The following is a 17,386-nucleotide window of genomic DNA, read 5'->3' as shown; positions in this document are numbered from 1 at the left end:
AAAGCAGGTTAATACCCTTCTAACACATTTCCAAATGTTCTGAACCTTGTAAAAATGTCTATATAACTCAGAGAGTGCAAAGCATGTGTAAAAAATGTAAATTACCTAGAATAAAATTATACTGGGCCAGTTGTGCATTTCGGATTTTCTTATTTAGTGTGCAGCTTTGATCTAGATCAACATCAGCCATGAATCCAGCTTCAAAAAATTCCTCAGATATCTAGGTGGAAATTTCAGACAATTCTTTTATTATAGCATTTATTTTAATAGAAAGTATGCAAAATGGTACCTTGAATTCATCCCAAGATAAATATTATAAACATAATTCTAAAACAATCTTAAAAAGCACCTAAGCCCCATAGTGATTTATCTGTTTTACTACTAGAGAGATTTAATTCTATTCAGAACCAGGGCTATGTTTCTAATTATTGAATTAATATAATAATTTTTAATTTTGCAGCATTTAAAAGCCCTTATGAGAAATATAGGACAAAGTTACTATGTAGTGCATATTAGAGAAAACTTTTTATCTTGCCTGTAGTGCATATTCTTCACAAGTTGGCCCTACAGGGATTACCATTACTTGATGTGGAGACAGCCAGAAAGGCCTGAAAAATATAAATGATGTATTTTTAAAAGAACATTCTTGTTATTTATGCAAACTCCAATAATAAACATGGGAGAGAATCTTTAAGGTATTTTAAAATGAACATATGTTTGTCATAAATTAATTTTAAATTTGCTTATCTCTGGATCACTCTGTCATTTATTTTTTTCCTCTTCCTGTTTGCAGACCATAAAGTGCTGCTGAAGAAAGACTAGAAACACTTATATCTCAAAAATCTTTATTTCCGAAAATTCTTTTTCCTACAACCCTATGAGACAGGAAGAAGTCTTATGCAAGGCAATACTTCTTCTCCTCCCCAATTAACTCCCCATTCCAATCCCCAGGGAAGCTGTTTCAGACCTTCTCTTCTCTCTTCTCACCTTCCATACCTCTCCCTCCCTCCATCCAGAGGTCAAAGCTTAGGACCTCTCCTTTTACTTTATTGAAGAAATGAGGCTATTCAATATAAGCTCCTTCTTCTCTTCTTTTCATCTCAAAAATTCTTGTCATCCTTCCTCCTCTCTCTCCCTTTACTTATGTCTGATAATGAAGTGATTCTTTTCCTCTCCAAGTCCAATCCTTCCACAAGTGCTCTCAACACCCTCCTTTCCCATCTTCCCTGGCAGACTGTCTCCCATCACTGCCTCCCAATCTCTTCCCGTCTACTAATTCCTTCTTTGCTACCTACAAACATCCCCAGAACTTTGCCATCCTTAAAAATCCTTTACACCCTTCCATTTCTCAAGCTGGCATCCTGTATCTTTCTGCATTTTCTCAGCTAAATTCCTAGAAGAACATGCCTCTACTTGTTGCTTCCACTTTCCTCTCTCACTCACTTCTCAACTCTTTGCCATTTGGCTTCTGGTTTCAATACTCAACTACAACTGCTTTCTCCAAATGGCATGACTTCCAGAATAACAGAGTCTAAATTAGGAGTTTATCAGTAAACAGGATGATGGCTTCTATGTGTTAGAGAAGAAGGGCCACTTTTTAGCAAAAAGAACACTAGAATAGAATAGGGACAACTGGGTTTTATCCCTGGTTCTGCCATTAACTATCTTTGCTACTTTGAGCAAGTTACAACTTTTTTGAGCCTCAGTTTCCTCATCTGAAAAACTGAGCAGTTGTATTAGATAATCTCTAATGTCTGTTCTAGTTCAGAAGTTCTATAACCTACAATCTATGTTATCAAATAATATTTGCTTTTATCCCCAACTAAAATTTAATGTAAACTATGAGTTTTCATTTCACACATTTTAAGATGAAAGGCAGTAAAGCAGAGCAGATAGAGAGCTGGATTTGGAGTCAGAAAGACCTGGGTTCAAGTCCCACTTCTAGCACATATTGGCTGGGTAACCCAAGGCAAGTCCCTTTAACCCTCAGAGCCCCAGACTTCTCTCTAAGACTTTAAGCTGCAGAACAGCTTATGATTTTTTGGACAAGGGAATTTCCTCAATACAAGTTCCCTACACCAATGAAATCACAAGCTAAGACTCCCTCCCTTCAAAAAAGGCATTTTATGATAATGACTAGTGGTAACCTACATATGGTAGGCTAAATGAACATTTGCACACTGGTAGACTAAATTTTATTGGAGTTTGGGAAACTATCCAAAACTTGAAACCGAAAACAGTCATATTTTAAAATTCTCATTTCTGCTAACTAATTAATATAAAGACTAGAGTAACTGGGCTTAATAAATGTCAATGTGCCGTTCTGATTTTCTCTAACACAGTCTCTATTATTTTGAGGCAAAATTTGGAAAATTTTTTTATTATGAAGATGTAATTACTGCATCATTTCAAACCAATATTTCTCTACTTAAACATGTACTTATAGGAGAAGGGAAGGGAAAAAAAACTTTTAATGTAGCATATATGTGCCAGGCACTGTGCTAAGCCCTTTTAGAAATGCTATCTCATTTGAGATGCACAACAAACCTGTGAGGTAGATTTGGTTATTATCCTCATTTTACAGTTGAGGAAACTAAGGCAAACAGCAGTTGAGAAACTTGCCCAGTGCCACACAACTAGTAAGTGTCTAAGGTCAAATTTGAACTCGGGTCTTCCTGACTCCAGGCCCAGCAATCCATACTCTGCACCATCAGCTGCCTCTACATGTATGTATAAGTCTTCTGAAAAAAACATTGTCTATATGTTACAGCACATTATATAGTGCATATGTACAGCACCACAAGAAATGATAACTGTGAAGAATTCAAGATGGAATGGTAAGACTTTTATGGCCTGATACAGAGTGAAGTAACCAGAACAAAGAAAATAATATACACAACAATTACAACTACATAAAGAAAAAAGAAAGGAAAAGAAAGAGGATGTAATATAACAGTTAAGCCTGACCCTAAAGAAGAGATGAGAAAACACATCTCTCTTCCTTCTTGGCAGAAGTGGAGAATGGAGGGATATGGTACATTTCATATGGTATCAGACTTGGTTCATGTGTTGGTTGGTTTTGCTACATTGCTTTTCTTTGTTTTCTTTTTCTCTTTTTTTGGGGAGGCATTTGGGGTTAAGTGACTTGCTCAAGGTCACACAGCTAGTCAGTGTCAAGTGTCTCAAGCCAGATTTGAACTCAGGTCCTCCTGACTCTAGGGTCAGTGCTCTCCTTCTTTTTATGTTTGTTATAATGAATGGCTTTCTAGGTAAAGTGGTATGAAGAGAGAAGGGGTAGGGAGAGCAGAGTGATAGATGCAGAAATAAAGGTAATTTTAAAATAAAAGACAGCAATAACATTTTTAATTAAAAAACATTTTTTCTCTTATCATTTACCATTTTCCTCCATAGTTTTCTGAAAGAATGGCTATCATTCTCTCTACAGATCCCAGAATAGCTCGGTGAATGATCACTGGCCTTGTCTTATCATTACCATCCTTACTGAAATAAAAATTATAGTGTTAGACATTTTTCATATTTTAGTAATAATAACAATATTCTTGTCTTTCAGTTTTCTCCTTCACAAAATATGATAAAATGTTATGTATCTGATATGCACTAAAACCTTTATATATGTATTATATTTTATTTGAAAATATGGTTCTCTCTGAAAAAATGTTACTCATTTCAGAATGCCAGGGTCTACAATTAAAAAACAAAAATGAATTGTTTTTATCATACCTTATTACGAAAAAGTAGTGATAATAGTTTAAAAATTTTCCATCTATTCAACTATATGCATTTTAATTATTTTTATAAAAGTCAATTGTAAGAAACATGTTCAAAACAATATTTGGATAAAACTCACTAAAAGGAGAACTCAATCAACCAAGGAATAAACATTTACTAAGTGCCTACCATGTGCCAGGCTCCACTAGGGTATGGGTATACAAAGCCGAAAGTGAAACTAATTCTTACTCTCAAGGAGCTTGCATATTAATCAGGAAAACAATATGTTTGTGAATAATTATAAATGAAATGGATACAAAGATATTGAGGGGAAGACAGTAACAAATAGGACCATCGGGTAAGGCCTCATATAGAAATGGTACTTGAGCCAAGCCTTTAAGTAAATTAGGGCAAAAGACAAATGTGAGGAGGGAGCGCATTCTAGGCATGGGAAACACCAAGGCAAAGAGTGTGAGGAGAGAAGGTGAAGGCAATGGGTATAGACAACTTTCTCAGGGGAAAGGGGAAGCAAGTTATAGGACAATAGCTCGTAGAGACAAGAAGGCTAAACTCTAGACTGCTAGAGACCTCAAAGGCCATGCAGTCCGACCCCCTCATTTTACAAAAGCTGAAGCCCAAGGAATTTAGGATTTGATGTCTTTGTCATTCATTTGCTCTATGCACTAGATCCTCTCTATGTAATGGAACACTTGTCATAGCATTCAGCAATTTTGGAATTAGTCACTGACAAAATACACAGAAAATGAGTCAGGGTTTTAAAATCCAAGTTGTTATTCTCGTAGGCTCCTTCTAGCACTTTTGTTGTCAAAGAAGAGTGAATGTGTATTGCTGAGCCATAAAATAAAGAAAACAATACTGGATTTTGCTAATTACTTAATGTTTATAATATGGAATGAAGATAAAAGTCATATGATTTGATCTTTTACCGCCCCTGATTTTCTAAACTCTTCTTCAATGTTTATTTGGACAGGCTAGAACAGGTCATGCTAGACTAACCTACTTTTTTTTTTTGGCAAGTTTACTACATTGGTATATCAAAGGAATGCTATAGAAAGAGCTGGACTAGATTTCTGCAAAACATTTGATGAAATTTCTCAGCTATTCACATGGAAAAGATGGGGAGATCAATATTACAGTCAGATAGACTTGGTACTGGTTGGATAGCTGAACTATTAGGGTGCAATCATTAATAGAATGAGGTCCAGTTGGAAGGATGTTTACAGTAGAGTACCTCAGGGATACATATATGGCCCATTACTGGTTACCTTTAATTATGACTTGTATAAAAGCATAGATATGTTTCTCAAATGTGTAGATGTCACAAAGCTGGACAGATAATTAACATACTGTATGATGCCAAACAGGATACCAAAAGATCTTGCACAGCCAAGGCTAATAAGATGAACTTCAGTAAGTCTTACATTTGGATTAAAAAAAATCAACTTCACAAGGACAAGAGTGAGGTATGGTTAGACAGCAGTTCCTGTTTAAAAATCACTGAGATTTTAGTGGTCTGAAAGCTCAATTTGAAACAACAGTGTAATATAGAAGTCTAAAAAGTTAATACAACCTTAGGTTGAATTGAAAGGTCTGACTTCCTGATATAAAGAGATGATAGTCCTACTGTGTTCTACCCTACTAAGAGTATTACTAATATAATTTAGGCTACATTAAGAAAAACATTGTGTTCAAGACTAGGGAGGTGATAATCTTGTTGCCCTGGTTAGACTAAATTTGGACTGCTATCCAGATCTGGATGCTTCATTTTGAGAAGGATACTGATGACATAAGATAAGCTCTCTAAGGCCTCAGTTTCCTTATATGTAAAATTATGAATCTGGACTAGCTGATCTCTAAGGTATGTCATAATTCTAAGTTTGTGTGTATAGCCAATTATATAAAGGATTCATAAATAACATTTAAATTAATATATCTATAGAACAATTTAATTTTACAAAATTGGAATTTCCATTGAAATGGCATCAAGCAAAAACTATATATCAAAAAATAAATGTGGCTGAGTAAAGAATGATAAAACATAATTCAGGTTATAAATTTGAGGGACAGAAAACATGTTGGTATGTCTTATCACTAAGTTGGAATGGGATGAAAGGAAAGAAAATAGGCTAATTCTAATGTGTTTGTTTTTATGTGATGAGAGAATCATCAATCAAAAAATAATCATTTATTAAGAACATACCATATATCAGGTGAGGCAGTAGGCCCAGTCTAATGTTTTTGCTTTATTAAGGAACAAAGAGATTGTCATCATTCAAATGACAATTAAAATCTACAATCAAATTCAAATCAATTAAAATTATTATAGTACTTATGATAATAATTCAACTACTCACCTAACATATGTAAGGTTAAATCTGATGGGTAGTTGGAAATCAAGCTGAATAGTGCCACATTGGTGGTACCTGCCAATGGCATCTTTGATTTTTATATCAATCTGTAAATTAAATTATTTTTTGTAAGATACAAGGATTTTTCAACCCACATTTCATGAGCTATTTGAGAAGTAATTTTACTTTACTTACTTTAGGCCCATAAAATGCTCCATCTCCTGGGTTTAATTTCCATGGCTCTCCAAATTCCTTTAAGCTATTTTGAAGTTGCTAACATTAAAAAAAAAATAAAGAGAACACTGTAACCCCTTATTGCATTGTAGATTTACTTTTTCCATGTATTATGAAGGAAGCTTAATAAAATATTTTACTGAATATGCATGTCACTTTTAAGGTTAAGCAAGAATCACTGAAGTAAAGAATGTTCCTTTAATATATATATATATATATATATATATAAATTTATTTTAGTACAAGTTAATATGCCTAAAAATAAATGTAAGCAGTAAAAAGTTTAGCTAAAAAAAGGTAAAATACAATTTAAATAGTTCAAAGCAAACTAATTTGAGATACCCTTAATAATTTTTTATGCTGAATGATAAGAAATAAGCACTCTATTCTTAGTTTTCTAAATACAAAGAAAGTTAAGTCTGCTATAAAAAGACTCTATAAAATAAATATTTTAAAATCAACTCTCCTAGTTTAAAAGCTTAATATTACTTTAAAACTTGAATCTTAAAAAAAAAAACCTGAATCAAAGCAAAATGGTATACAGGTGATCCACCATTGAGTAAATTCCCATGATGTATATGACAGCCCACAAGCCATCTAGCCAGGGGTAATTCAGTCCTATAAACAATTAACAGTGGAAAAAGAAATTATAATTGAAAAAAATTCTATTACAAAGTGATGAGGACTCACAAGGAACTAACATAAAAGGAAATAGTAAACTGTTTTTGGTTTGTACCTTTTCAGCTTGGTCCCATATTTCAATTTCTCCTAGGAAGTTTTCAGGCCGTGTAGAAAAATTTAATTGAAAGGAAAACCCAAATACTGTATAAACTGATTGTAAAAACTCTAAGCATCCCTTTATTTCTTCTTCAATCTGAAATTTAACCAAATGGTGAATTTAAAATAGATACTTTATGTTAAGCATTGCTACCTATTTTTTCCCTCAAAAGTATCAAAATATTTTTGATATTAGAAAAATGTCAAAAACTGCAGCATGTTTCTAGACAATACATTTTATCACACCCTACTAAAATTACTTTTGGGCAGCTAGGAGGTGTGGTAGATAGAGGACCAGGCCTGGAGTTAGGTTCAAATCTGGCCTCAGACACTTACTAGCTGTGTGACCCTGGGCAAGTCACTTGACCCTGTTTGCCTCAGTTGCATCATCAGTAAAATGAACTGGAGAAGAAAATGGCAAACCACTCGAGTATCTTTGCCAAGAAAACCCAAATGGGGTCATGAAGAGTTGGATATGACTGAAACAAGTGAACAACTAAAATTACTTGTTACTGAAGAAACTTTAGTTAGTAATTGGGTTTATTAAAAGCCTATAAAATTAACAGAACTTTTATGAAGTAAACTATCTAAGAAGCCTCTATTAAATGTCAATCTTTCCATGCTTCACAATTTCATTATTATTGATGTTTATATCTCAGAAAATGAGCCTTTAATTATAAATAATTCAGGAAAACAAAAATAATTGATACAAACATGCATAAAACCTCCTATGTGTTCTATTAGAACAACTAAAATTAAATAGTTATAATTTTAGAAGGAAACTGAGGAGAAAATAACAAAGCAGGTGAAAACTATAGAACAGATCGCTGCTCCATTGATTCAGTCTGGCTTTGTATTTTTGCTTACTTGCTCCATCATGCAGAAGATGTGAGCATCATCCTGCTGGAATCGTCTGACACGTGTTAAACCACTTAAAGTTCCAGACAGCTCGTTCCGATGAAGAACTCCAAAATCAGCGAGTCTGATAGGCATTTCCCTCCAAGAATGTGGACGATGAGCAAAGATCAGACTAAGACAGATGCAATTATGTGAAGATTGCACATAGCACAGAAAAATAAAGTGACTTTCTAAAGATTATGTGGCTGAAACTGGAATTCAAGGTAGAAATCTTGAATTCCTCAAGCTGCTTCAAGGGCACAAACAAGATTATGATATCCATTTCTTATGAGTCTTACTGAATCATATGTCATAGCATCAGACTGAGGGAGAAAGAGCCCTATCAGATATATAGCCAAAAAGATCCCTCTTCCTCAGAGAGCATGTCTAACTCGCAACCGTCTGAACAAACAGAGAAAGGACATAACTCCACATTCCTAGAGTGGCCCAATTATTCTACAATGTATCATTTCAGACCCCATTAAGTATTTCAATAGAGCCTCATAATAGCCTTGAAGCTATTGATTGAGAGTCAAATGCTACCATAACCATTTCATCAAAGAGGGAGAGAGAAAGGGAGAGGGAGAGGGAGGGAGAGAGAGAGAATGGAAGCAACTTGAAAGTAGATATTGTTCCATGTTTTGGCCTTTGAATCATCAGTGCCTAGCACAGTGCCTGATTCGTAGTGGAAGTTTAATAAATGCTGGTTAATTGAACAAACTTTTAAGTATAGAAAATAAAAAATTCTATCCTAAGGAGCAATTTCCCCCAACCATCAAAACAAAAACCTCAAATTTTCCAGTTAACTATTCTACTCCTGCCAATGACTGAGCATATTTTAAAGTAAAAGTTGTGAAATGAAATAAATCAATAAAAATTTTACCAAGAATTATTTTTAAAAGGACCTCTTTAGAAGCAAGGTCTTCAGAACAAGCTCCACAAATATTAACACAATAAATGTAAGGATGTATCTACATATATACAAAGATACATAAAGTTGAAAAGTCATTTGAAATTAGATTGAAAATACTAACCAGTGCCCTGGACAATTCATGGGTTTAAGGGCAAATGTCTCCTTCTCAATATCAAAAGAAAACATGTTTTCACTATAATGCTGCCAGTGTCCCGATGTTTCCCAGAGTTTACAATTGTAGACATTAGGAGACACCACTTCTGTAAAATTACGCCGATGATATTCCTCCTGTGAAATATGTTAATTTAAAGAAAATAATTAAGGAATAAATCTCTTTCAAGCAAAATAAAAAGACTAGCAATGTACCTTTTCATCACTTATGATCATATATGACATTAATCATTGGCTAAATGACCCTGACATTAAAGTCATTTTTTACCATGGTGGACTTTTTTTTATTGGTATGTCAACCAACACATCCATTGCTTTGCCAACATATGCATCATTTCACACCCAAAGTTCCCCACCTCTCCAATGCAAGGAGGAAAGTATATTTTCTAGAGATTTTTTTTTTACATCTTCTACCAAGGTACAATATGGAGTCAATACCAATAAACCCAATGTCCCACACAAAACACATCTACAGTACTCTGCAGTGATTACTAGTGTTCACAATGATGACTCTAAGGTCAAAATGATCATGCTTTTTGAATTATATAAAAATATTAACTTATATCTGCTGTTGTGTTATGTTAAGCATTTAATTAAAATCTAATTCTTTAAAACAAAAGTCCATCTGTGGGTTACAAAATATGCTAATTTTCAATGAACCAGAATAGTAATGAATAAAAAACCTTTTCTCTGAGTATTCTGTATAAAAAAAAAATTTACTTTATGTTCTTTAGATAGTTTGTGGCCAAGATTCATTATAACTAAATTCCATAGTCTTTGCTATTTTCCAATTTTAATTGAAGAGTTTTAAACTACAAAAATTTAAGTGGTGAGGATTCATTACCTAAACGTAGAAGGCTCTCCCCATATATGTGGTAATAATGATTAATAATAGACATTAATAACTGACATTTATATGGCATTTTAAAAACACTTTATATATATTACTTTATTTGATCAATTAATGAAGTCTATCAGAGCACTTGTTTCCTAACAACTCCCATTATGGAATCACTAGAATTGAAAATTAGCTCTAGAGAAGATCTTTATCTTGAATCCTTTTTTGTTCTTAAAACAAGAAGGCCTAAGTATGCTGCTCTTTCAGGTAACATGTATGATAAAATGTTCTAAACCTCTATACCTGATGAAATTTTTTTTTCTTTTCTTCTTTTTTTTGCATGGGAAGTACTATTAAATCCAATTAAATTTTGTTTAAGTGCCTACTATTTGCAAAATGTCATAGCACTCCTGTTTAATGAGTACATTTCAGGCTCCTTTGCTGCCACTCAGTGGCATGATTCTACAATCACACTACCTCTCCAGTCTTAATCTCATAATAAACTCCCCTTTATGCACTCTAAGATCCAGATTAACTGGACTACTTTCCAATCATCTAAACATACCTATATTTTCCCAGCTCCCTGTGTTTGTTAACCCTGTTATCTATGCCTCAGATGTTCTTCTTTCTCTCTTCTCCATTTAAGTCCAAGTCAAATGCTACCTACTTTTGGAAGGCTTCCTTGACTTTGTTACCAGTGATGACTGTGACCCACTTTATTTGCACTTTTCTAATGTACTCATGTATTATTTTGTACTCTGTTTTTTGGGGGGTATGTGAATACATCTTCTTAATAAACTAAAACTCTACAAAGACCAGGCCCATAGATTATATAAATTGTGTGCTTCACCCAGCGCCTAACATAGTATATTACATATAGTCTACACTTAAAAATTTTTTGAATGGATGTTTGTAAAAGCATCTTGTAAAAGTCACTCTCTTTAACTCTAAGGAGAGAATTCTTAACCAAATAAGGGATAGAGACAATCACAAAAAATAAAAGACCATTTTGGTTACATGAAAATGTAAAGTTTTTACACAAATAAAATCCATGTAACAAGGATAAGGGAAACTGTCAATTAGGAAAAAGCATTTTCTACCAATTATCTCTGATAAGGATATGATATCAAAGATATATAGAGATCTAACACAAATCTATATGGCCAAGAGTCATTGCTTAGTGGGCAAATGGTTAGAGGATGTGAGCAAACAATTCTCAAAAGAAAAACTGGAAACTGTTATAATTATATGTAAGATAGTTCCAGATCACACTAAGACAATGGGTGGTTTTATGTCAAACCCAGAAAACTGGCAAAAAAGACATAAGGTGGAAATAGTTAATGCTGGAGAGACTTCCAGAAGACAAGTACATATATCAACATACCGTTGATGGAGCTGTGCACTGAAATAATCATTCTGGAAAAGCAATTTGGAATTATACTAAGAAAGTAAGAAAAATGTCCATACTCTTTAACCCAGGGATCTCACTGTTAGGTATACATTCCAAGGAAGTTAAAAAAATGTTTCATACATATCAACATAGTCAACACAGCAATTTTTGTAATAGAAAAGTATTGGAAACAAAGTAGATATCCATAGATTAGGGAATACAATAAACATAATGACTATATCAATGTCAATGGAAACAGCAACAGCAAAAGCAAAACTGACACTGTGTAATTATAATAGCCAAACCTGGCATGAACAAATGTATTTCCCTCTCTTCTTTGTAGAGGTGGTGGACTACTGATGGAGAATTTTGTATACACTTTCAGATTCTATTGATGTGTCAGTTTATTTTGCTGAGTCACTTATTTTCCTCTCTTTTATTCTTTGTTAAAAGAGATAACTTTTTGGGTGGGTAAAAGGGAGAGATATATTTTGAAATGAAGACAATATAAAAACAAAAAATGTCAAAAAAAATTTTAAGGCACCATGCTAGGCAAGAGATACAAAGATGAAATGAGACAATGATCTAATCATTGTGCTTAATGAATATAACTATCTTTGATTCTGTATATAGATTTTAGACATAATTTAGAAAATATATGTTTAGGAAAAATTCAAACATTTTCATTTTTCTTAGGGAAAATAAAGATACTTCCATTTAAAAAAAAACACCACATAGCAAACTCTTGGGACTGCACATTAGATGACCTAAATTCTTATCCTAGCTCTGGTTCTGCCTATAAAAGCTTGGGCACATCACCTTACCTACCTAGTACTCAGTTTCCTCATCTGTAAAATTAGGGAAGTGAACTAGATGACTCTGAAGGTCTTTTTTAACTCTAGATCCTATAGTGACAAATTAGCTTGAAAATTGCTAGAAAACAAACTATTTCATTAGTTCTGAAAACAAAACTAATGAAAGTAATTTGGAATTTTTCATTAACTATGTTTACTAAAAAAGGAAAACAAAGTGTAAAGGGATTAATATTGTAAAGTTTACATTGCTAAAATGAAGATACCAAATGCTAACAAAACAATATTAGAAAATAATAAATGCACTTACTTTTATAAAATTTATAAGTGTATTGTAGATAAAAGCTCCTCTTGGAAGGAAAAAACAGCTTCCTGGGCTCAGATCGTGAAAAAAGAAAAGTTCTTGTTCCTACATTAAAACAATCATATTTCAGGTTTAGTTCTTAAAAAATTTGAATACTCATAGTATACTTGGGACAAAATGGAAAATTTCTACTACATAATCCATACTTCTCATATACGGCTGAAACAGAATCCCATACATGAAAAAGTAATTCCTTTTTAATAGTTTAAGACTGGATTTTCTTTGCATTGTTAAGCTTTCATTTTCTCTTTTTAAAATTTTCTTATATAGTTCTAGTTTTCTTACTTTGCAATGCCTGATATGTATTTTAATGAAGAAATTATTTATTAATAAAATATTTTGAAGGAAAAGTATTCATTACCCAACTAATTCAGATTGAAATGGTTTCTTGCACAAGGTACCTTATCTGGGGTAACCATTATGTAGAATAATTTTAATTATTCAAGAATAAGGCTTTTAAAAGAGACAAACACAATTTCAAACTACAGTAAGTGAATTTGCAGGGATAGTTGATAGTATATAGGATATTAATTTGAATAGCAAGGAAAGAAACTGGAGTGGGACAAGGATAGTAAGGCAGGTGCAAGAATTAGTTTTGTCCTTTTGGAAGTAAAACAAGGGGGGAAAGAAGAAGACAAAGGAAGATTATTGTAAAAAAAAACTTAGCTTTGCATGACATATTTTGGACCTACCAATGGTGACAAGATTGTTGTTTGTCCTTCATTTTTTTTTTTTTGGAGGGAAGGCAGGGCAATTGAGGTTTAGTGACTTGCCCAAGGTCACACGGCTAGTTTTTTGTGTTAAGTGTCTGAGGTCAGATTTGAACTCAGGTCCTCCTGACTCCAGGACCGGCGCTCTATTCACTGCATCACCTAGCTATCCCCTTCATTATCCCCTGTCCTTCATTTTCAAAGAGGACCAGTGACATCACAGGGTGATGTCTTGACTCAAGCATGAATTTGATTTAAATGAGGTAGAGTTGTACAAAGTCATTAGCTTCACTCATTCTTCCAGTTATAAAAGTTCAGCAGCAAAACAAAAGTCAAGAGGACTGACAGTGGCCCAAAATGCAGTGGATGAACTTGGTGTCTTCCATGTCTGACCAAGCTCTAAGTGCTCCACAGCACCTACTTCAGCTGCCTTCATGGCTGTTGGAACAAATCGTTCTCACGTGCCCACTCCACTGGGGGAAGTCTTCACATTCTTGGGGTAGTCATTCCCCTAATTCACCAATGGGTTTTAGGCCAGTCTGTAACCCTTAACCTAATCTAGTTCATCTGCCAAGACGATTCACTGGGGTATGGCTACTGCACAAGCTATATCTTCTTGGAGCCACAGGTGAGAATTGAATGGTGGTCACCAAAGGTAGATGAGCAGCCCTGACAAGAGTAGTGCAAGATCTCACACCAGAGGTGCTATTTTTCCCGGAATATATTGCCCAGACATCCCATTAAAATTAACATTATTGTATTAGTAGCAATTATGTATTTGGGGCATACCTTTCCAATTTTCCTATGATCTCTGTTTTTTGCTTCCTCTTGGAACTTTTCCCAGGTTTTCATCATCTTATTATCAGGAAAGGATATGCCATAGATCCTCTGTAAAGTCTCCATATCAGCTCTTCCTTCCCAATAGGTTGAGGAATTCTAAAATTAAAATGAGAGGAATGTATATTTTAGTAACTATAACAAACATTTATTGAGAAATAAAACTATTTTTAATATATTCACAATTTTCTAATTGTGATACTGATGCCAAGATTATGACTCCAGGGCTGGTGGGAAGATTTAAAAAAAAAATATGCTAGCCATCTTTTAATTAGTCTTCAGTTAATATTATTAGAAATATAAATGCTTGGGCAGCTAGGTGGCGCAGTGAGTAGAGTACCGACCCTGGAGTCAGGAGGACCTGAGTTCAAATTTGGCCTCAGACACTTAACACAAAAACTAGCCATGTGACCTTGGGCAAGTCACTTAGCCCCAATTGCCCTCCAAAAAAAAAAAAGAAATATAAATGCTTACCTTAAATATTTTTATGGCTTTAATTTTTCCAGTGTGTCTTACATGTGGACCCCTACAAAGGTCAATCAGTGGGCCACACCTATAATACAATTATTGAGATATTCAAGCAGAGTTGTTATTTTGGCTATTCAGTATACATATGTACCACCATGTGCTTTATTGCATTGGCTTTAACATATTTATAAAGTATTATCACAGCAATTTTTTGTTGTTCTTGGAGAGACTTTATTGTTTTTTCTCAATTTTTCAAATCAAATTCTATGTAGAAATTTTCAATGTCTAGTATGAAGTGAAGATTTAACCTAAACTCAGAAAGTCATCTCCCAGTCTACGCCTACCTACCTGAAACCAAAAACTACAGTACACCCTACAAAATACACAACCTATGTAAACAAAGCAAACATAGAGCTTGAAGTTCCACACCCCAGGGAGTCCTTCAGTGATCTTAAAATTATAAAAGCACCTTTCCTATTTCCCATGAATTTCTAAAACCAATCAGTCAACCAAGTGACATTTATGAAGTGCATCCTATATGCCAAACCCTGGGTTAAGCACTAGAAAACTTCTAGAAGTTTCCTCTGAGGGGCGGCCAGGTAGCACAGGGAGTAAGAGCACCGGCTCCAGTGTTGAGAAAACCTGGAGATCGAATCCCAGGCTCAGACACTTAGCACCCACCCAGAAACACCTGGCCGTGTAACCTTGAGCAAGTTACTTAACCCCAATTGCTTAGGGGCAGCCAGGTGGCTCAGCGAGTAAGAGCATCGGCTCCAGTGTCGGGATGACCTGGATCAAAAATCTGGGCTCAGATACTCAGCACCACACCCAGAAATAACTGGCCGTGTAACCTTGAGCAAGTTACTTAACCCCAATTGCTTTAAAAAAAAAAATTAAAAAAAAAAAGAAGTTTCCTCTGATATCATCTCTTCCAATTCCCCACTTTAGAGAAGAGGAAACTGAGGCCCAGACAAGTTAAGTGGCTTGTCCAAACTCACACAGGCAGAGTAGCAGAGTCAGGATTTGAACCTACACCTTCTGACTCCAATACAAAACACATTCCATGACGCTTCTTCAAGGTCAAATATACCAAGGTCAGACTGCACGAAGAGGAAAACATCCCTTTAAAAATGAGCTTTGGGTTTACTGTCTTATACCAAAGGTAATAAAGTTCTGTTAAGAATTTACTGCTCTCTAGTTTACTGAAATATGACCAATAGTAATTTACACATAGAAATTAAATTATCAGAGCAGAAAATACTAGCACCAAAACCTGTTTATGCTAGGTAATCAGCCTATGACACGCATCAGATTTTTATATTTTGTGATTAGGGATTATTCATTCCTTTAACCCTAATTATCTTACAAGTTGTGTCTATTTTTGGACCAATTTCTATAAACAAACTTTTCAAAATGCTTATTGAACTTTAAATATACAGAGAGGAAGCAAAGTGGAGTGGGAAGACCCAGTGTGACAAAATTAGTGAATTTTTTAAATAATGTAAAGAAAAGATAGATACTGACAATTCCATACATTTCATAGTAAGGCTCAGGCTATTTCTAGTAAGATCACCAAATCTATGGCAATGCAAACTCTTTCCTGTGGAAAATGATGGAATGGAAGAAAATTATAAAACAGATTTTATAGCTTCAAAGTCCATATCAAAGCTATCAGCAAAGCAAGAAGAAAGGCTGGAAAGATGGAAAGAAGTGACTTCCACAGGGAAGGCTTACAGATGATTGTTGACTCATCTTGTTCACTGTCCAGTGTTGTACCATATGCTAGGAAGTGGACATAGGTCCATGCCAAGTATTCTACAGATCACCTGCTGGACCCGTGTGCCAACTGTATATCAGTTCCCTTATTCAAAAGGCTCCTGGTTCTCAGTATTTTAAGATAGAAAGAACCTTAGAAATCATATGGTCCAACACTCTCAAATTACAGATACACTTATTTTTCTAAACTGTAATAAAAAGTCTAGCCCACTAGGGAACAATATCAGCTACCACAAAGGAGGCAGCTAAATTTAAGAACTAGAGAAAAGAAGGCTTCCTAATTTTACCTGATAAATGAAGGGAGAGCATGAAAACACTCCACAAGGATGACATTTTGAGGCTTTGCCTTGATGTGCATAATAATATAGCATTACTTAAAACCATTTATACATTTTTTTCATTCATCTATTTTGAACACACATAGTTTTTTTTTAAGTGTCTTTAATAAATGATGGCAATTTAACAGCACAAAGTTAAGAACAGGATGCCTTAAAAGGGTCATTGTTCTAGTGCTTCCTAATAATGGAGTATTTAGCAACAAGCTGTTTGTTGCCCTTTACCTGTATACTGTGGTAGTTGGGGTGTTAACCTTCTCATTCAGGATTCGGCATTTAAATTTATTATACTACAAAGAAAACATGCATATTAGTACATAAACTAAGTAAAAATACCCATATTCAGGAAAAAAGATACTACATTGAATATAGAAAAAAGGTCAAAAAGTAAAGCTTCATTATTAATTTATCTAAATATTAATTTATCTAATATAAATTTATCTAAATAAAGAGGAACATCAAAAAAGTAATGGCAAAATATTTATTTGTATTGTTCTGCCTTCATTTCTGCAAGGTACAAGGCATTTTACAGTAAAAATCTATTTAATGGATATAGTTATGAAAGGAATAATTGATCAGTGTTAATTTGGCTTCATACCTACAAATTTTAAGAGAAATAATCAGCAAATTTTTCCCCTGTATTAAGATTTTATTGAGCTATGGTCCTTAAAGTATTCATAATACATACATTAACAAGTAGAATATTGAGACTATTTTCCAACCCAAATAAACAATTTTTTTTACTCTCTGTACAGTATTTAGAATA

At 34.1% G+C, this 17,386-nt stretch overlaps 1 protein-coding gene across 1 annotated transcript in view; it reads right to left on the bottom strand.

The window, feature by feature from the left end:
- Positions 1 to 17,386, bottom strand: part of TARS3 (threonyl-tRNA synthetase 3) — a 34,537-nt gene that overhangs the window by 2,042 nt on the left and 15,109 nt on the right. The window contains exons 7-18 of the mRNA XM_069098442.1: positions 16,846 to 16,910; positions 14,516 to 14,594; positions 13,994 to 14,140; positions 12,441 to 12,539; positions 9,041 to 9,207; positions 7,977 to 8,139; positions 7,069 to 7,206; positions 6,294 to 6,371; positions 6,105 to 6,205; positions 3,397 to 3,501; positions 536 to 608; positions 106 to 220 (exon numbers count right to left, since the gene is read on the bottom strand). Of these exons, the coding sequence (XP_068954543.1) occupies positions 106 to 220; positions 536 to 608; positions 3,397 to 3,501; positions 6,105 to 6,205; positions 6,294 to 6,371; positions 7,069 to 7,206; positions 7,977 to 8,139; positions 9,041 to 9,207; positions 12,441 to 12,539; positions 13,994 to 14,140; positions 14,516 to 14,594; positions 16,846 to 16,910 (1,330 nt within the window). The remainder of the gene's footprint in view (positions 1 to 105; positions 221 to 535; positions 609 to 3,396; positions 3,502 to 6,104; positions 6,206 to 6,293; positions 6,372 to 7,068; positions 7,207 to 7,976; positions 8,140 to 9,040; positions 9,208 to 12,440; positions 12,540 to 13,993; positions 14,141 to 14,515; positions 14,595 to 16,845; positions 16,911 to 17,386) is intronic.

Source organism: Petaurus breviceps, unplaced genomic scaffold (assembly GCF_028583685.1).
Source record: "Petaurus breviceps papuanus isolate PSGF00001 unplaced genomic scaffold, PetGlider_PUasm1.0 37, whole genome shotgun sequence".
NCBI classification, from domain to species: Eukaryota; Metazoa; Chordata; class Mammalia; order Diprotodontia; family Petauridae; genus Petaurus; species Petaurus breviceps.
The sequence above is the reverse complement of the archived record's forward strand: the minus strand, read 5'-3'. Positions and strand labels throughout refer to the sequence as shown.